This window comes from Agrilus planipennis, unplaced genomic scaffold (assembly GCF_000699045.2).
Source record: "Agrilus planipennis isolate EAB-ADULT unplaced genomic scaffold, Apla_2.0 scaffold325, whole genome shotgun sequence".
Lineage (NCBI taxonomy): Eukaryota > Metazoa > Arthropoda > Insecta > Coleoptera > Buprestidae > Agrilus > Agrilus planipennis.
In genome coordinates this window covers 50,982-73,308 of record NW_020439090.1, presented here as the reverse complement: position 1 = coordinate 73,308, position 22,327 = coordinate 50,982, and the positions used below count along the sequence as shown (strand labels likewise).

The 22,327-nt window shown below is 35.0% G+C and overlaps 1 protein-coding gene across 1 annotated transcript in view; it reads left to right on the top strand.

Moving 5' to 3' along the window:
• LOC108742138 overlaps positions 1–22,327 on the top strand; it is a 132,563-nt gene that overhangs the window by 95,696 nt on the left and 14,540 nt on the right. Inside the window, exons 12-15 of the mRNA XM_025977413.1 lie at positions 4,756–5,032; positions 7,368–7,468; positions 14,609–14,886; positions 15,700–15,864. Coding sequence (XP_025833198.1) covers positions 4,756–5,032; positions 7,368–7,468; positions 14,609–14,886; positions 15,700–15,864 — 821 coding nt within the window. The remainder of the gene's footprint in view (positions 1–4,755; positions 5,033–7,367; positions 7,469–14,608; positions 14,887–15,699; positions 15,865–22,327) is intronic.

The window sequence follows — 22,327 nt, the reverse complement described above, 5'->3', positions numbered from 1 at the left end:
ATTTTAGGATTACGTATGCTCCAACAAGGTCTATTTAAATATATGGATATCTACGTGCTAAAACGAATCCCGGCGTAGCTAACCTCAACGTGATAGGCACGTTACCGTAATCGAATAAAATAATTCGAAGTGGTCAAAAATTATTTCTTTATTCATGAATATTTATTTTGTCCCCTTCAAAGAAATCCCCATTAGATATTATACACTTGTGCCAACGTTTTTTCCAATCATCGAAGCACTTTTACCATAATCGAATAACGTGCCTATCACCTTGAGGTTAGCTACGCCGGGATTCATTTCAGGAAGTAGATATCCATATATTTAAATGGACCTTGTTGGAGCATACGTAATCCTAAAATGTAGCATCGTAGTACAGATGGCGTTTACCACGCCATTTGTGGTATTTTCTAAAATGCGCTGTTAAGACAGCAGGTAAAAGTTGGTCCGTGTTCTATCGGAGTTGTCTGCGACGCGCTGATGAGGTCCAAAAAGATCGAAATCGCGATCCGCGTGTGGCAGTTTCGACAGAATACTGACCACTTCGAATTGTTTTATTTGGCTAGACTGATGTTTTGACTGATAAATTTATCGTTTTGCTGACAGTTGCGTTTTCTTATACCACGTTTTTTCCACGGGAACAGGATAAAAATTATCCTATGTTCGATTCCTGGTTCTAAGCTACCTCCCCACCAATTTTCAGCCAAATCGGATCAGCCGTTCTTGAGTAATAAATAGTGTAACTAAAACGACTTTCTTTTATATACATATATAGTTTTAGACATACAAACGTAGTATGGATACTTCAGTTGTTTTTTTTTTTAAACCCCTTTTATGTGTGTTTCATTCGCGTTTTACGGTGCGGTACAAAATTGGCCGTAGTTTGCCTACTGTGATTACAGTCCGCACCGAACAGGTACAAGTAATTTCGTACGTGAAGAAAGGATGAACTTGGCACGCAACAGTGTTATTCGTTCCAGGCCAATGATGTTAATGATGGTGACAACGAGGGTCATTGTCATTGCCATCGTTTCTTCATTAGCAAAATTGAATCACTTTCTTTCGCCTTGTCGCTACCGTTGCGATTGAAAGAAACCGGCGCATAATTATCTACCGATTTATGATCTTTTTAAAATGACCGTTAATAAACACAACGAATTAAACGGGTGTTGAAGAAAACCCGCTGTGGAAGTACGTTTCATTTAGGGTCTTTTCATGTATTGTTAGAACATTTAACAGAATACGAAATTCATGATCCAAATGGTACTTGATCTTAATTAAATTGTTGCATTCTAAAAAGGGTTGGACAGTTTACCGTAAAATTGTTCAAAATAGCCATCAGAATACGAGTCAAAGGTTTTCGTAACTGGTAGGTGTGATTCGGGTCTAAGAGCCGTCGTGTGTTCGAACTGCTTCTTAACGTTTAGCTAGCAAGAGTGCCTGGATGTGGAGCATCGAAATGGAAGGACCTCTGACGAAATTCGCCACTCGTGGTAATGAAACGTTAGGAAGCAACTCCAATAACCGTTCTAACCTTTAGACCCGAATCAGAAAAGCATCAGTTTGTTTTAGGCATTTATTGAATCTCACAGAATGTAGCAATTTTCTACGAAGAGGTATTAGAAAGAGTAAGAGAACAGAGGATTCTATGGAAGAAATAGGCGAGTTAGGTTAGTAGGACACCTTCTCAGGCATGAAGGTTTAGTCAGAGACATATTAGAGGCAGAAACAGGAGTTAGGAGGGGTAGAGGTAGACCTAGATTAGATTACTGTTCGCAAATAGTTAAGGATGTGGGTTGTTCTGGTTTTAGGGAAATGCGAAGATTATCGCAGGATAGGAAAAAGTGGAGATGCATGTCCAACCAGTCTTAGGACTGACGACCTTATGATGATGATGATGATGTTTGTAATCTATATGTATAAAAATGGATTGCTAAGCGCAAAACTCAAGAAAGGCTGGACCAATTTCGATATTTTTTTTTTTAATATTTTTTCAAATCCGAGGAAGGTTCTTATGAAGAAAAGATGAGAAAAGAAAAGATGAAATGGAAATTCTGATCACCATGAACTTCTTATTCAACTTAACTTCATTACTTTATAATACAGCTAATATTCAATCAGATCGTCAAAATATTTCCTTGGTCTTTAAGTTAGATCTTATTTAGTCGCACTTTACAATGGGTTGTTTTTATCGGATTAGTTCTGAACATTATCAGAATGAGATTAGAACTCTACAAGTCGAGTGCTGTTTGAAGGTTTCTTCGCCAATTTTCATCCAATTTTAATGATTCTTTGTTATTGAATAGCTTATATCTAAAGAGTGGTCCCGTTTAAATTTAAAAAAATATTCCGCTGTAAGGGCGGAAAATTGGGGGATGACAAAAAATTACTTATAAGTGTGGGCGTATTCCAATTAGTTAAATGATTGATGTTATTAGTCATTTTATTGAAATCCACTTAAATATCCAGTTATACAACAACGTTGCCTCATTTTTAGTCTTATCTATTTAATCGTGTAAGAAAAATGCCGGATTTTAATGGTTTTATTTAATAGAAAGGGATAAATGTTGCGACAGTATTATCGCTCCATCCCTTCACTTATTTCGGAAAAGTTCTCACATTCGATTTTGATCACATCAGGGAACGTTCATTAATTACATGCGATTAAAAGGGGTGAAGGTTTCGATAAAATCACGTTAAATCTTACCAAGAGGGAACCGTATCCAAATTTCTTTAAAAACACATCTCATAGTGCCTTCATTATTAGTAATATTAAATAAAAATAATTAAAACGTCTAAATACTTAATACGATAAGGGCACATCCATATTAATTATATATAATTAACCTTGGAGAAATGAAAATGACGATATGTTCTAGATTGATCAGAGAAATGTCAGGAATCTGTTTTGGAAATATTCATTTGGTTGGCTTTTTGTTCATGCAGTTCAGTAGACATATAATAATTGATTTCCGGTTCAGGCTTATTCAAACTGTTAGTCCATGATTGGTTGATATTTCACTTTACGAATCAGTTTTTAATTAATATTCTCTACCAAATTTCTAAAATTAACTCTGTTGTGTAAAAAACAATTGCTCTAAATTAAAACCTTTGTAGTAAGAGTGTAGCAATAACTTTTGTTTTTAGGCAACGACCTCTTCATGGGGTTTCTGTCCGGAGGTAGAGATCGATGCCCCTCGATCAGCCAATCTTCCTTTAGTAAACAGTTTTTTCATTGCCTTACTACATCAGGGGCAACAATCCAGTTTTTTTCTTCCTTTATCCACAACTCAAAGATCCATCTGCTCTTATTCCATCAACTTGTCATTTTTTTTTTTCAGTGACAGACCTCAGACCGCTGTCCATGTTCAGTTTTTACGGCCGCTTTATTTATTATTCGTTATTTGGTTGGTTGCCCTTCAGGTGTTCCGAATATTTTGGTACATTTCGGCAGTATGCAAACAAACCAGTCAACAAAAAGCTCGAGTCAGATGTACTGTTTTTGATTTCGCTTTCGATTTGGTTTTGCTTAAATGCGATAACATCTTCTTAGCTATCAAAAATACCGTGTTCAAAAACCACTCTCATTCGTAAATATTAAAACGCTAACTTGGAACAATTGCACCGTCCTATTACCTATGTAACAGCTAAAGGCTTTATTCAAGACTAGAGATGGGTCGGGTACCCTGTTTGGATCCTATACTCGGCAGATCCGGCCGTTTGTTTAGGATCCGGTTGGGTATCGGATAATGACGCCGGATAATTCTATCAGAGGAAAAATGAAAAACAAACAATTAAGTGTAATAAAAAACTTACCTAATGAAAATTGATAACTTGGATTATATATGAAAACGTCGAATTTGTATTATTTATTGATTACTATACTAAATTAATTGTTATTTCGATATAGTGCTTGTATTTGTACCCTTTTACCTCAGCTTTAAATTATACAAACTACTCATTCAGAAATAAAAATGTTTTTGTTTTATGTTATTTATATTTTCACTTTGTATAATTTCATCGCGAGCTAGTGATTCAGTATGTTTTCATCATTTCATTTGGTTTTTAGGATTCCGTACGTCAAAAGGAAAAAACGGAACCCTTATAGGATCACTTTGTTGTCCGTTAGTTTGTTTGTCAGGACCGTTATTCTCAGGAATGCGTGCTTTTATTTAGTTTGTTATTTATATTTTCACTTTATTTGTATCATTCGACCGCGAGCTAGTGATTCAGTAACTTATATTGAAGATCAAAGTCTACAATACATTGAAAACATGTTTTCACCATTTCGTTTGGTTTTTAGGGTTCCGTACCTCAAAAGGAAAAAACGGAACGCATTTAGGATTACTTTGTAGTCCGACCGTCCGTCTGTTTGTCTCTCTGTCAAGACCCTTTTTTTCAGGAACGCGTGGAGGTATCAAGTTGAAATTAATATTAAATACTTATGTATGCGACCCCTTAAAGCGGTAAAAAAAGCTTCTAAGTCAACGCAATCCAAAGATACAACCATTTGAGCCATATTTTCACACATCAAAACCTATAGGGTACTTCCCATAGACCTAGAATCATGAAATTGGACAAGAAGGAAGGTCTTACATAATAATAATAATTAAATAATTATGCAATAGCTCCCTTTTACGTGTAAATAACCATTAAAAACATCATTTGGAAGGATTTAATGTAGAATAAGAATATAGTATTTAAATTGTTTCACAAATTTATGAATGTTTCATAACTAACAAGTCTTTTTTGTTTCAGATCCACAACTGCAAGCTCAACCAGGATACAGATCCGAGTTGCAAGAACGCGCTCTTGTTGTGTCCTTGCAAATGTTTAACTTGATCCTAGAACGGTGCAACTTGCTACTCCAGGAGTATATCAAAACAAACAAAGAGCACACCAGCAGCATTAGAAACAGTTCACTGTTTGAAGATATTTTAGTTTTGTTACCAGCTGTGAAAGTTTGGTGCGATTGGATGCTGTGTCATAGTAGTGTGTGGAATCCGCCACCATCCACCCAAGACTACAGAGTGGGGTAAGTAAATTTGCTGATTTAGTTCAATTTGTAATAATGTTTGCTTATACTCATTTCGAAAGGAAATTAATATTTTTGTTATACTGTAAGAGTTGGTTCCCACTATGTTTGAACGACAATTATGTCGGGACGACAAAAATGTTCTATGTGGCCCTCTACAGTTTTACTGATTGTCGTATCCCTATAAAAACTATTGTTACGGTGACAATAAATTTATTGTCACTGTCACATCACGCAAGATATCTTATTTGGGTGCACATAGGGCGACAATCGCGAAGTTTTGTCATTCGGGAAGATGGATTTGAACACCATGACAAAAGTTTTTAGTGCGCGATAGGCTTTTAAGTTAATACCCTATCCCTATTCAATAAAATAAATTCTATATTATATATTTCGCTGTTCAAGTAGGCTCATTTTTAAGTACAAAATGCGAAAAGAAGAAACCAAAACAGCAAATATTAAAGCTCGAACCCTATAACTCTAATAACGGCTCATTTTATAATCGGGCTATTAGCATGATAACTTATTTCCTTATATAAATTTACTTGTAAATAAATTTAGGCTTTATATATTCTTATTTTTGACTGTTCATACTTAGTAGATATTGCATATTATAGGCATATTATGACCCTGTAGTCAACAAGTTTTCATTTTTGCAAAGACCTAAAAAATACCACTGATAAACGAGTCTTTTATATCGTATTTTGATAGTTTTACCTCGATGATTACAGTTTAATAATAATTTACTTTTTAACATATTCGAATCTCAATTGTTTCAATGCCATTGAGATAAAAAGTTGATAGCCCTCAAACTTTCACATAGGTAACTAATTTGTAGAATATAAAAAATGTAAATATGTTATGTTCTGTTTCCATTGAAAATTTACCGCCTTTTTTCATCCCTTTACAGAGTAAATTTCAGAACATTTCTCCTTTGTATACCACTAGAACAATTCCCCTTTCAAATCTCTAAGTCCACAAGTTTGGGACGTAGGTTGTACTTTTCGCCCTTTCAGGGGCGGAATTTCAAATTCTTTTTTGGTACACTCCCTAAAGACTAAAGGAAAATTCCTACTACATTTCACATGTCTTAGGTACACTGGTTATCTATTCTTAGTGCCTCATAGAAGATTTTATTAACGAATAATAAGGCATTATATGGTTCGAAAGGCGTAACATACTTTTTTGTAAAAAAGTCCCTTACTTACTTCTTAATTACTAGCCAATCTAAAAGTGAAATTAAGTTAGTTTCGTTTGTATTTAAAATAGACTTAATTTTTTCGCTCTTTGGTTTCTATTCATGTAAATACCTGCCTACTATAAAGTTAACTAAAACAATTAGCTAATAAAAATAAAATATGGCGGAGGTGTTGGGCGTCATATTTATTAGAAGATAACATTGAAAAGAAATCGCAGAGAAATATATGTTTAGTATATTCTGGCGCAAAGTCCGAAAACATTTACGTTGCGACCAATGCTTATAATGTAACTTTTTTGAGATGGAAGTAAAAAATCGATACTAAAACAGAAACTAATCAATCCTAACCCAAAAAAGACAAAAATCACTCCAAAAAATTTGGTAGGTTACGTTAGAGATGGGTTGGGTTACCTTAAAAATGTAATTTATAAATATGTGTGTATTTCGGTGTTTATTTGTTGCAATAGGTGTTTTTCGTTTCAATTGTGTTTCATCAAATTAATATAATAATATATTTATTTGCAGTATTAGCATCTAGCAAAGAGGACTTAGAGATAGCTTTAAATAAAATGGAAGCGGTACTGACAGATCAGTACTGTACGAAATTAAATAAAATTAAAACTAAAATACTAGTATGCAAGGGAAGAAAAAGTAGAGAAAGAGCGAATATAAAGATACGAGACGAAAAATTAGAAGAAGTGGCTGATTTTAGATACCTAGGAAGTCAGATAAGTCAAGACGGAAGGAGTAGTAGGGAGTAATAAAAAGAAGTCACTTCTATGCTCGCGAACGGTTAATTTAGAAATTCGAAAAAGGTTGTTAAAGGTGTATGTTTGGAGCGCGGCGTTGTACGGGTGCGAAACATGGACAGTGGGCAACTCTGCTCGTTGTAATATATTTACAGCAATATGAAGGATAGAATATTGATTGTATCTTGTTGAATAATTATCCACACGTAATTACTCAATAGTGTTATTGTAGGTATATGAAATAAAAAATATGAAATAGTCGAAGGTGTATATTACTCAATTATAATCTGCCTCTTATCTTATAAATTGGATTATAGAGACAGTCTTGTCTCATTCGACTTATGCATTATTTATTTGAAATTGTAATTAATTATTGATTTGTTGACAGGCCTCCCGGAGACGCATGGGCTCGCTTAGCGTCCCTTATGAATTTACTGGAAAAGCTGGATAAAAGCGTCGCTTCGTCATTTATTACAGAGCCGAGGGAAGGTAAGTGGATGGTTTTTGTCTTTCCCGTAATCTAGAAATGTACAGGGTGATTTATATTTTCAAGGCAGTACGTAAAAGTTACAACCGTTTAGAGTGTTCTGTAGGCAGATGATAGAAAAGGTTAGAAATTAGGATATATTAGAAAAAGTATTAGGAAAAAATAGGGCGCTGCGTTAGTCAATTAAAAGAAAAGGTGATAGGGTGGTAGGAATTTTTGTGAGACATGAATTGCAGATATATTAAAAGCAGGAATAGGAGTAAATAGAGACAGGGGAAAAGGTGAATGACACTACTGTTCGCAGATACATAGGGATGTGGGTTGTTCTAATTTTTAAGAAAATGCAGAGGATCGTTAGGGAAGACACGCGTGTCCAACAAGTCTTTCGAACAGGCGATCCTATGATGATACTTTAGAATTAATTTTTTTCTAGAGAAAAAATGAAGAAAAGTATAAACTAAAAGGGTTGATAATCAAACCAAATGATCCTATACTACAAATAAACCTAACAATTAATACAAAACGAATATACTTAAAGGAACTGTAAAGAAATCAAATACTATGCAAAACAATTAACAATACTTAATGAAATACAAATTATTGCAATCTCTCGTTAATCATTTGATATTTCTTTATATATTCTTATTTTTGACTGTTCATACTTAGTAGATATTGCATATTATAGGCATATTATGACCCTGTAGTCAACAAGTTTTCATTTTTGCAAAGACCTAAAAAATACCACTGATAAACGAGTCTTTTATATCGTATTTTGATAGTTTTACCTCGATGATTACAGTTTAATAATAATTTACTTTTTAACATATTCGAATCTCAATTGTTTCAATGCCATTGAGATAAAAAGTTGATAGCCCTCAAACTTTCACATAGGTAACTAATTTGTAGAATATAAAAAATGTAAATATGTTATGTTCTGTTTCCATTGAAAATTTACCGCCTTTTTTCATCCCTTTACAGAGTAAATTTCAGAACATTTCTCCTTTGTATACCACTAGAACAATTCCCCTTTCAAATCTCTAAGTCCACAAGTTTGGGACGTAGGTTGTACTTTTCGCCCTTTCAGGGGCGGAATTTCAAATTCTTTTTTGGTACACTCCCTAAAGACTAAAGGAAAATTCCTACTACATTTCACATGTCTTAGGTACACTGGTTATCTATTCTTAGTGCCTCATAGAAGATTTTATTAACGAATAATAAGGCATTATATGGTTCGAAAGGCGTAACATACTTTTTTGTAAAAAAGTCCCTTACTTACTTCTTAATTACTAGCCAATCTAAAAGTGAAATTAAGTTAGTTTCGTTTGTATTTAAAATAGACTTAATTTTTTCGCTCTTTGGTTTCTATTCATGTAAATACCTGCCTACTATAAAGTTAACTAAAACAATTAGCTAATAAAAATAAAATATGGCGGAGGTGTTGGGCGTCATATTTATTAGAAGATAACATTGAAAAGAAATCGCAGAGAAATATATGTTTAGTATATTCTGGCGCAAAGTCCGAAAACATTTACGTTGCGACCAATGCTTATAATGTAACTTTTTTGAGATGGAAGTAAAAAATCGATACTAAAACAGAAACTAATCAATCCTAACCCAAAAAAGACAAAAATCACTCCAAAAAATTTGGTAGGTTACGTTNTTTACTTATTTACCTAATATATAATTTTCCAATTATAATAGATAGCCGCGTACTTTTTAAAAATCGCCCTGTATAGTGTCTTCACTTAAAAGTGGGGATTAGTGGGTGAGACGGTGCGGGAAGCGTTCGAATAATAATGGGATTTGATCCCGCACCCTGCACTTCTGTCACCACTAATTGTTTCATTGGATTACGTCCGATGATTAATCATCGGGTTACTAGCTCTCGCCCTTTTCCTTGTAAATTTCGGACCGTTACATTACGCAGAAACTCTAATTTTCGTACAAAATGCGACAGATGTGCATTTCTACGGATTTTGGGGGATTTTATTTGACGTGGGTCAATTGTGAACCCCTTAGACGTCTAATAACAATTAAAAGGATTTTAGTTAACAGTGAGTCGTATAGGGTGGTGAATGTAAATAAAATACAGAATTTATCAGATGTCTTATGAAAATAGTTAGATGCTTAAAATACGTTGCATACGATGTTTAAAATTCGAGTGGGTACAAGAAAAAAATTCTATTCGAGGTTGTAATTTAAAAGCATTTTCTTGACCTATTACAAAAATGTTCAGTTAATGTGCTACCAGATGCATTGCTAATATATATTTTACAATCAACTTTAAAATAAATGTTTGTTTTAACATCAAAAGACGAACAATATCGCTGCAGTAAAAAACAAGCAAAATAATTGCAATCAACATTAAATATCTATTTAAAATTTTAAAAACGAATAAATAAATAACTCATCTTTAAATTGTGGAATAATGTGTACCGTGTAGTAATCAGAGAAACCAATTTAAACCATACCGTAACCTGTGGTAAAAATATGAATTATCAATTTAATACGAGGGTGGATTGATAAGTTTCCGGCCTAACCAAGAGATGACGCCACTAGGCCTACCTTGAGGTGACATTCTATAGTACCATCCTTGGATAGCTTGTAGCTATAGTTTCAGCCCGATCTCCTTGCTAGTGTAGGTTTGACAGCACGCTGAACAAGACGCCTCTGTGGTTTTCGTAAAAATGGAAAAGCAGGAAAATCGTGCTGTCATCAAATACTTTTATTTGAAGGGGTTAACGCCGAAGGAAATTAAAAAAGAGATGGACTCAACACTGGGGACATCCTCCCCGTCATATTCAACCGTTAAGCAGTGGGTTTCCGAGTTTAAAAAGGGTCGTGTGAGCACCTCTGATGGGCCTCGCTCAGGACGCCCCGTTGAGGTCACAACTCCAGATATGATCGAAAAAATTCATCAAATAGTGCTGGGAGACCGCAGATTGAAAGTGCGTGAGATAGCTGAGACCTGTAAGATGTCATATGAACGTGTGCAACATATTTTGCACCAACATTTGCATATGGAAAAGCTCTGTGCAAGATGGGTGCCGCGTTTGCTAACAGTCGACCAAAAATTGATTCGAAAAAACATTTCTACCGCAAATTTGTCATTGTATAAGCGTAATCCAAGCGAATTTTTGCGTCGATTCGTAACCGTTGACGAAACGTGGGTCCACCACTACACTCCTGAAACCAAAGAACAGTCTAAACAGTGGATTGGACCAGGGGAACCAACTCCAAAGAAGGCAAAAACAATTTTTTCGGCGAACAAGGTTATGGCTACTGTTTTTTGGGATGCAAGAGGTATTATATACATTGATTACCTTGCAAAGGGTAATACTATCACTGGTCAATACTACGCAGACTTATTGCAACGTTTGAGCCACGAGGTGAAAATTAAACGACCTCATCTGGCGAAGAAAAAAATCTTGTTTCATCACGATAACGCACCAGCGCACACGTCAATCGTTGCGACGGCTAAAATCAACGATCTAAAGTTTGAATTGATGCCGCACCCTCCTTACTCTCCAGACCTAGCCCCGAGTGACTATTTTCTGTTCCCTAATCTCAAAAAATGGCTTGGCGGTAAGAGATTTGCGGACAATGAAGAAGTAATCGAAGCTGTAAATGGTTATTTTGAGGAGCTTGACGAATCAGTCTATAGAGATGGCATTAATAGACTGGAACACCGCTATGAGAAATGTATCAGCCTTGGAGGAGATTATGTTGAGAAATAAAAAAAAAAAATTTTTAAAAACCTTGTTTTTCTTGGTCAGGCCGGAAACTTATCAATCCACCCTCGTAAAGCAACAATTCATTTAATCATTTAATAAATAATGAAAGTGTTTGAAAAAATAATTTTTATTAATACAAATTAATAAAGAATAAAAAGTATTTTTTAAGGGAGCGTGTATTTGGTGTTAACGTTAAAACTAACTGATTTAATATTTCAAGTGTGAAGTGTTAATGCAAAGACTTAGTCATTTACCACAGCTTGTGTTGAAATCTTCACTGTTTGTGTTTGTGACAAGCCTCTCCAGTGGGTAAGGGAAAAATGAAGCTTAGAGGGTTGTTAATGGTCTTAAAAGTTTTGCTTTTGACATGTTCTGTTACTAAATTGATTTTCGATATCATTCGGATTCTGTTGTGGAGTAAACTGCATTGTTGCCCTCAGATAGCGAAAAAGGAGATATTGTGAGTCGTTACAAGTGCTAAGCACTAGCCCAACATTGGACGGCATCTTTGTAGGTAGTGCGGGATTGGAAACCTAAGCCCTCTTTTCCTTTGACATTTTTTTAATAATTTTATAATGTATTAAACGTTTCCCTTTGTACTTAGGGGTGGCATTTTGAAAAATCATTTTAAAACGGATGAGACTATTGTACATATGATGTCTTGATGCAAGATTTCAAGTTTCTTGACTTAGCGGTTTATGAAGTATCTTGATCGATACATCAAACTCTCAACACTCTTTTCACCCTTTAGGGGTTGAATATTATAAAATCTTGTGTTAGTGCTCACCTGTATTATACAAAGAACTTTATTGCAAAATTTTCAGTCTCGAGTCTCAGGGGTGTAGTCTGTGCGTTGATATATCAATCAGTCACTTTACCTTTTTATACAGGGGTTTTACGGCTGATTATAGATTTTTAAAAATTTTTGTTGTGGGGGTAGGTAGGGATCCATTGGTGGTATATTTTAAAATTATTTTCATGATGTGCAGCAGGGTTTCCAAAAAGCACAAAACGTATCAAAGTTGTATTTTTTTGAATGAACAAAATGTATCACTGTTATTGTAAATGAGATTAATTCGATGATTACATATAATAACCAGTAATTATGCATAATCGCCACTACATTTGGTGAATTTTTTAAAATTTATTAAATTAATCGGATTGTTTTCATAATTCCCAAGTCATTGAAACTGAAACAAAGATGACTTCGTGACATTATTCCAACATGTCAGCCCGCCTCCGGCGTACAGGGGTATTAAAGAAACTTCAGTCTGTCATAAATCTACCTAAACAAACAGTGACGTCACCAGTGCACATATGCCTTCAAATAGCCTGCCGTATTATTGTCTATTTTATATATCATAGGTGACCACATATGATTTTTCAACGTTCGAAAACTATGCGAAAAAATATCTTTCTGAGTAGTACGAGGGTGGATTGATAAGTTTCCGGCCTGACCAAGAAAAACAAGGTTTTTAAAAATTTTTTTTTTTTATTTCTCAACATAATCTCCTCCAAGGCTGATACATTTCTCATAGCGGTGTTCCAGTCTATTAATGCCATCTCTATAGACTGATTCGTCAAGCTCCTCAAAATAACCATTTACAGCTTCGATTACTTCTTCATTGTCCGCAAATCTCTTACCGCCAAGCCATTTTTTGAGATTAGGGAACAGAAAATAGTCACTCGGGGCTAGGTCAGGAGAGTAAGGAGGGTGCGGCATCAATTCAAACTTTAGATCGTTGATTTTAGCCGTCGCAACTATTGACGTGTGCGCTGGTGCGTTATCGTGATGAAACAAGATTTTTTTCTTCGCCAGATGAGGTCGTTTAATTTTCACCTCGTGGCTCAAACGTTGCAATAAGTCTGCGTAGTATTGACCAGTGATAGTATTACCCTTTGCAAGGTAATCAATGTATATAATACCTCTTGCATCCCAAAAAACAGTAGCCATAACCTTGTTCGCCGAAAAAATTGTTTTTGCCTTCTTTGGAGTTGGTTCCCCTGGTCCAATCCACTGTTTAGACTGTTCTTTGGTTTCAGGAGTGTAGTGGTGGACCCACGTTTCGTCAACGGTTACGAATCGACGCAAAAATTCGCTTGGATTACGCTTATACAATGACAAATTTGCGGTAGAAATGTTTTTTCGAATCAATTTTTGGTCGACTGTTAGCAAACGCGGCACCCATCTTGCACAGAGCTTTTCCATATGCAAATGTTGGTGCAAAATATGTTGCACACGTTCATATGACATCTTACAGGTCTCAGCTATCTCACGCACTTTCAATCTGCGGTCTCCCAGCACTATTTGATGAATTTTTTCGATCATATCTGGAGTTGTGACCTCAACGGGGCGTCCTGAGCGAGGCCCATCAGAGGTGCTCACACGACCCTTTTTAAACTCGGAAACCCACTGCTTAACGGTTGAATATGACGGGGAGGATGTCCCCAGTGTTGAGTCCATCTCTTTTTTAATTTCCTTCGGCGTTAACCCCTTCAAATAAAAGTATTTGATGACAGCACGATTTTCCTGCTTTTCCATTTTTACGAAAACCACAGAGGCGTCTTGTTCAGCGTGCTGTCAAACCTACACTAGCAAGGAGATCGGGCTGAAACTATAGCTACAAGCTATCCAAGGATGGTACTATAGAATGTCACCTCAAGGTAGGCCTAGTGGCGTCATCTCTTGGTTAGGCCGGAAACTTATCAATCCACCCTCGTAACTACACAAAAAAACTGCACTCTATTGTACTGGCTCAATTAGTCATGATATTCATCACATTTACCACTACGAGTTGGGAATTATGCAAACAAACCGGTTAATTTGATAAATTTTGAAAAATTTATCATAGTTACCAAATTTAGTGGTGATTATACACAATAACTGGTTATTATATATAAATATAATCACCATATTATTACTTTTACCGTAACATCACTACAGTTCTGAGTAAGTTAAAATTATGTGTTTTATGTTTATTAAAATTAAGACAATTTTATAATAATATGGATGTTATTGATTGGATTGTAGCTTTCCACACTAAAGTTTTACTAATAGAAAAGTCATGTAAAGATGTTTAATAAATTAACTAAACCAGAGATTTGCACACGTTACCTTTTCTTCATAATTTTGCAGGCCAACCAATAATTTTGCTATTTAAGTTTAATTGGGGTTTTGTAGTAATTTAATTTTGTTGTTCGTATTCTAAAATCGCAAACAGTTTATTAGGTCAGTATTCTTGCTGATATGAAATTTAAATAGCATATCATTTAATTACCTACTTTCCATAATTAATTAATACGTTATTAGCCAGAGAATGTAAATTACGAAAAATATTAACTTTCACCCTGTACACTGTTTTGGGGATTAAAGGAGTGTAAGGAGACTAGTGTAATTTTCTTTTCCAGGATACGAACTAGTTCGGCTACCGGAGGACAGTGCCCTTAGTGGTTTCACCCCTCTCATGTATAACGAAAACATTCCTCAATTTGCCCCGAAGGAGGTCGACATGGAAGGTGCCCAGTTCACGCTTCGTCTTTCCAAATTGCTCTTTTTTGGAACCGTATTTTTATGTGGACTTGAGCCTCCAGTTCTTAAACTAGAAATCGAAAAAGACTTTCAAAAATATATTTCTGTTGTTAATGTATGTTCAAATCGTGACTCGACTCCATCACCACCCGAGTTGGTAAGTCAGTTTTCATAGATATTATTAATTTTCCCAATTGCTAAAAATGCAGCATTTTGGCTTTTGATAAGGTTTAAAATTTTGGTAACGTCTATATAACGGGATCGACGATCGGGGGAGGGGACGTGTAAATCCATTGGTCGAAGGGGAGGGAAAAATGACTTTTTATAACACCAAAAGGTATTTATAGGTGGGTGTAAAGAGGTAATTGTGAGCAAAATTGTTCTTGGTCTTCGCAGTCTTAGTCTTGATCTTGAGAAATAGACTAAGACCAAAACTGTTTTTATATTAGCAGGAGCAAGACTAAGATCGAACGAACAAGACCAAGACTAAAACCGAAACCAAATAAGACCAAATACGCAAGACTAAACGAAATATTATGATCTCAGGTGGATTTATCAGTTAAACTATTTGAAGCAACTTTAATATATTCTTTTCTTGGAACAAAATTTTTTTTGTACTTAAAATTTTCAGTTTGCTTTAATTTAACACTAAATATAAAAAAAAAACTTTACTGTTTTAAAAAAGTGTTCTCCAAAAATGTTTTTTGAATAAGTAAATGTTCTTTGTTCTTGTGCCTGGATAACGCATACAGAGACAAACAATTTTTTTTTTTTTCGATATTTTTATTTCTTTCACTTTGTACTAAAAAAAAAAACGTAAGTATCAGATTAAATGAGCAAGAACAAGACTTAACAATCCCCCTACAGCCGATGGACCCATTTTCCAGACAATTTCCACAATTTACAGCTTTACTTGTTTTTCTTTTTTTTTGATATTCTCCACCACAAAAACTTTAAATTTTTGTTACAGACTGAAGATAGCGACCTGTATTTGGAATGTTTCAGTGAAGACGAAGAAGAATTACCTCCAAAAATAACAGAAGATGCACCAGCAGAAATTTCAGAACTTCTCTCTCGGAAGGTTGAATTAGAAAAACGACATCGTACTCAAGAGTTGCACCGGCAGCGTGTACAGGTAAGTCATTGATTTTGTTAAGTTTGCGTGAAATAAAAGAAAATTGAGGTAAAAGCGACTGTCCAAAAAAACTGAGATAATCGTCTATCAATAGGTCGGCAAAATATTAACTTCTAAGTTCATGCATTATACAGGTAAGGCAAAAAATTTTACTGAACGTAGAAATTATATACATTTCATTGTCGACATTTTTCTGGTTATGTGACACTAGCGAAAATGCATAATTCTGTGAGTGTGTGGAATATATTTTTTCAAACACATCAATTTGAAAATATCACATGGTTTTCTGAAAACTTACCTTTTGTACAGAGCGTAGCAATCATTTTAAAAGGTGTAAATCACCTTATTATTTATATGATAAGATGACTGAAGGTATTTGCATAAATTCTCATATACCACGTTGTATTTCTGCCTTTTGATGATAGCATGTAATAGAATATCCCAATATTCAGTTCTTAACTCTCCACTTAACAACTCCAGGTATATGGTTGTACTCTAGTGAAGTGGAGATGTTACCGGAAATATATGAAATCTAGGAATTGTGTAAAATTCCTAAGAAATATATACAATTCCGAGGCTGTTTACGAAATGTATAAAATATTGTTTCAAAGATTTTTTAATACACACATCCTTTGAAAGGTATAGATTTCCTAGGAATTTTATAAAGTTCCGATATTGTACTAGGAAATGTATAAAACTAATGCTTTCTGTGAATAAAATACTCTTAACATATCAGGGCAGGGGCATTAAATAAACTCCAATCTGTCATAAATATACTTAATCAAACGATGATGTCGCCAATGAATATACATCTCCAAGCAGTCTGCCGTATTATTGTCTATACAATGTCATAGGCCGCCAAGTATTGCTTTTCAACGTTCCAAAACTATGCTCTATAACATATGCATTGGTGACGTTAGGTAGATTTATGACAGATCGGAGTGTATTTAAGGCTTCTGCCCGCCGGAGGCGGGCTGATATGTTAGAGTATTTTATTCACAGAAAGCATTAGTTTTATGCATTTCTTAGTACAATATCTGAATTTCATAGAATTCCTAGGAAATGTATACATTTCCCAGGCTTTGTGTTTATTAATAAATTTTGAGACAATTGGGATCCGTCAAATGGAAGGAGCCTAAAAACATGGCGCCGATTAGGGAAAATTTATCGTAGTTCCTATAGTGTACCGTGCAATTTCCAAGTTTTTAAATTACGATAAAATGATAAGTATTGACACAATATGTGATTGGGCTGACACAAAGCCTCGGAAAGGAAATTTCGTTGAAGGTGAGCGTGTTTTTAATGCCAATCACATTATAAAATTCGGAAATAACAAATCCGGAAGCTAGCCTTCAAATTCCGTCAAGTTTACTGCCTACTTTTTACAAACTTCGGATTTAAAAAGTGATTCACGTTATATAATTGGTGAGGTGATTCTGGGTGATTTAAGCAATTTCATATCAATAACTTGCACGTGCATAGCCGATTTAAGAGAACGTTGCAAACACATTATTGCAACTTTGTTGTATTGCAGCAGGTAGATTCTTAACCTCAAAATACTTATATTATCATTAGAATTGTGTTAAATCAATTACACAGGAATAAATAATTTCTCACTTTATAATTTTAGTATGATTCTAGTTTTAAATATTAAGGTTATGGCTGATGATAAATACTTGCTGAAATATAATCATGTGCATTAAAATGACGTGAACAAATTTTTATTTCGGAATTCACTTCTTTGATACCTACTGCTTTCATCCAAGCTTCTATTAGTTTACTTTTTTCTCTAATTTTCAGAATATATTTTTTACATACATAAAACGGTTAGTTTTTTTTGGAAAGTAGTTAATATAGGTGAAGAGTGAAGATCTATGTCTGAAGTGCTATTTCAGCTTTTCACTAAACATATTAACTTTTTAGACGATTTAACTTTAGAAGAAAACTTCGTCGACTCCATCATCAAAAACATTGATACCTATTGCTTTCATCCAAGCTTCTATTAGTTTACTTTTTTCTCTAATTTTCCGAATATACTTTTTACATATATAAAACGGTTAGTTTTTTTTGGAAAGTAGTTAATATAGGTGAAGAGTGAAGATCTATGTCTGAAGTGCTATTTCAGCTTTTCACTAAACATATTAACTTTTTATTTGATTTAACTTTAGAAGAAAACTTCGTCGACTCCATCATCAAAAACATTTTTACTTTTTTAACGTGTTTTATTATTTTAATAAACAATTTTACAATTTGCGTGCACAGTTCCTATGTAAATTTTGCCACCAGATGGTGTATGCCTATTTGACGGATCCCAATATTTTATACATTCTCTAAATAGCCGCGGTATTGTATACATTTCCTAGATTTCATACATTTGCGGTAACATCCACATCACCAACGGAAGCCTGCGAAACACGTACGTCTCCGTGGTGTTCATCATTTTCTTTTACTATAAAATCCAATTAACCTGTATAATTAATATTGCTCTCGTCAGGTCGTTCTAGTTGTGGCTGTGTACATCGCGACGTGTAGCGTCTCGTCGCTTAGCGTACGTCACTGTTCGTTTAATATGTTCTCATTCCCCATGTGCTTTAATTCGTAACGAAGTCGTGTTGTTTTCGTAATTGTATTTTCGTACGAAGCAACAGCGCCGGCCTGCGGTGCCATAGAAACGTTGCAAATATATGTATCTGGTATACGAAATTATGTTCGGTTTGTGCGAAACTCGCGCAGAATTTCTAACGCGTCTTCTGTAGTACCTACTTTATGTGTCTCATGTACAGGCTAGCCCACTTATTACTTGCATAGTCAAGGCTTGTCAAAGGGGGGGAAGAGGGGGTAAGGTAAAAAGGACCAATCAAGTGCGTGTCGGAATCGCGCAAGGCTCCATACAAACTTGTAGGTATACGTACGGAAATCCAATTTTGAAGGTTTTTCCCTCTTTTCCGAGTGTGTTTTATGTTTCCCCCAAAACGTATATAATTAGAATGTTACAATTAAAAAATATTTTTTTGTGATGTAACCATTTTCGTTTACGGATTTCGGATTTTTTCCTTTAGGTATGTACTTGTGTTATAAGACATTCCTTCTTGCCAAATTTCGTAATTTTATAGGCCAGCAGGAAGTATCCTAGCGAGTGTCAGAATATGCGGCATTGTTTGATTCCGTTGACTTAAAAGTGTCATTTCTCCACAGTTCCAAAGAATTGCAGACCTGAGTATTTGATATTAATTTTAACGTGGTACCTCCACCTGTTTCTGAGAACAACGATCTTGGCATACAGATAGACAGAAAGACAGACACACAGGCAGACATACCGGTAACGAACTGATCCTAAATGGGTTTCTTTTTCCTTTTGAGCTACGAAACCTTAAAAAGCTAATAATTCATATTATACAGAGACAGACAGACAGACAGACAAATAGACAGACAGGCCGACAACGAAGTGATCCTAAAAGGGTTCCTTTTTCCTTTTCAGGTACAGAACTTTAAAAAGCTGAAAATTCATATTTTAGACACACAGACAAACAAACAGACAGACAGGCCGACAACGAAGTGATCCTAAAAGGGTTCCTTTTTCCTTTTCAGGTACAGAACTTTAAAAAGCTGAAAATTCATATTTTAGACACACAGACAAACAAACAGACAGACAGGCCGACAACGAAGTGATCCTAAAAGGGTTCCTTTTTCCTTTTCAGGTACAGAACTTTAAAAAGCTGAAAATTCATATTTTAGACACACAGACAAACAAACAGACAGACAGGCCGACAACGAAGTGATCCTAAAAGGGTTCCTTTTTCCTTTTCAGGTACAGAACTTTAAAAAGCTGAAAATTCATATTTTAGACACACAGACAAACAAACAGACAGACAGGCCGACAACGAAGTGATCCTAAAAGGGTTCCTTTTTGAGGTATGGAACCTTAAAAAGTTGAGAATTCGCATTATCTGCTACGTACACCTACATATATTCATAATATGGATATGTGTCTGCAGTATCGCTTTTTTTTAGGTTTTTGTAGTGGTAAATACAAAATTCGACGAAAAACAATCGCTTTGGTGTTTAATCCTAAAAACGGATAAAAACAGCAAAAGCTGATAAGGTAAATAAGGTTATGTATTGATTACAAACTTACACTGTCGTGTCGCTCCAGATAGGGATGTTTTCAAGCAGCCTTCTATCTATGTATTATCCCTACATCATGTTCCATTGTTAACATTGTCAGAAGCTTTTTTTAAATTTAGGAATCCTATGTACGCGTACTTTCCTTTTTCTATTACAGTCGACTCTCGTTAATCCAAACCTGCGATAATTCGAACCTTTCTATAATTCAAAGTTATCACGAGTTCCCTACAAAATCTCTTTATATTTCGAACTAAATCAATACATTTTTATGCACTTGGTAATTCGAACGAAAAAAATCATTGCTATACGTAACAAAACGACGCGCTAATTCGAACTCATCGGCGCTAAACACTCGACAATTCGAAGTTGCAGAGAGAAAGAGACAGAAAGATTGTAAGTACATACATTTTAAGGCAAGTTCAAACTTGTATCATCGTATCATCGAGCTTTTGTTTTTATTATGATTAGTTTGACACACACTTCCGCACGAATTGGTTTGTTTAGTTATGTTTCAGTTATTGTTACTCTTTCGTTGTATACAGCAGAGCCGGGCAAACTCGGCTCTTTTGACTCCCGAGTGCTCCTCAAGGTTAACCAAGTAGCTCCTCATTGATCCTACGAGTGCGAGTGAGATGATTCTTTCCTTTTCTTATCCCTTCCATTTCGTAGGTGAGTCCCCTCTTCCATAGTTAAACCCAATAGTTTTGCGAACGTAGTGGCTTCGCTCGTCTACGGGATGGAGGGGCTTGATATGGGAGTGGAAGGGAAAAGAAAAAGACAAAACAAAATTATTCATTACTGCTTACTCTCTCGCACTCATGGAAGGGTATGAAGTGACTCAAACTAACCTCATGTAGCGGCTCCTGCGAAGTTAAAGTTTGCCCGGCTCTGGTATAGAGATTAAAAGTTCGAAAGATTAAATTTCGAACTATTTGATAATTCAAACACTCGATAATTCCTAATATTTTAAGAGTCCCTCGAGTTTCGAATTATCGAGAGTCGATTGTATTACCAATAAACCTAAAATAACCTTCCGCTGTTCCCTGTTTCTTCTAAGTACACCCAAATTGGTCTTCCCCTATTCCTCCTCCTTTTTTCTATTTTTCTCTGTGCGATTCTGACTACGATTTTTGACGCATGGGAAGTTAAACATCTCTCATTTGATTGTTTTTATTGCAATAATCATGAATGCATCAGGAGGTATCTATGTACCTGTGCATTTTTGGGACGGCCTGTACTTTAATTCACATTTGAATTCCGATCACGCTCAGAACCATTCACATTTCAACAGATTCCAGCAGGTGACGTGAGAGATCGTTTTCAGTTGAACTTGATTTACGAGAATAGTTGAAGACGGAATTCAGCTGCACGATTATATTTGCATATAAATCAAGTACGTAAGGTACCCATAGCAAGCAATGTTACGTAATAATTTTTGATTCGATGCTTGTTATTCCTTTCTCTCTTTCTCTCTCTCTCTCGCTATTGCTATGCGTAGGTAAGTATAGGTATATACGTTTAATCGTCAAAGAGATTTTTGTGTTTCCGACTGAAAATGGAAACTCGGGAATGTGCGTATTTATTACCGTTTCTATGTACATATATAAGTGAACACTATATAGTAGGTAAGTCAATTAAAATGTCTTGCTAATGGGATAGGAAATAGGTAGATCATTGCTGGTCACAGTTGCCGATTAGTCCGATGGAAATAGTAAAAACCAATGCACGGGGTGGTATTTTGGGTGGTTTTCTAGTTTTCGAACTACCTAAAGTTGGAAATTTTCAAATGCTTTCTTTTTGTAGCCTAGTATAATGGTTAGGCTGTGCCATTTTATTTCTTGCACTACGTTCAAAATATCGTAAAATATGTCTAAACAAATATCCTGTTAGAAGCGGAGCTCATAATTTCAATTTTACGAGGTCCATCATCCAATCTGAAATTTTACCGTTTAAAAAACACAGAAAAATGATTTTTTTGCCGTATTTATTCTTGCAACCCAGGAAGAAATTTTTTTTTCTATAAAATCCATGGCTATATCTTATAGTACACTAAATTTGGAACAAAAAATCTCATTGAGCCGAATTTCCATTTTCATTATTTGATTTTTTTACAGAGCTTTGAAATCAAAATTTTCCGTTTTTTGCTTTTTTTCAGCTAAACTATTAAAGTTAGACGAAAAAGTTAAATAGCAATTTTGTAGCTTATTTGATGTCCTACAAAAAAGTTATATATATTTTTTTTTGTATCGTCAATACTTGAAAAGTTACAGGCGTGTAAAGTCATTATTTTTGTATTATTAACTTTTTGTAAGTAAAATATTGATGTTTGCACAAAAAT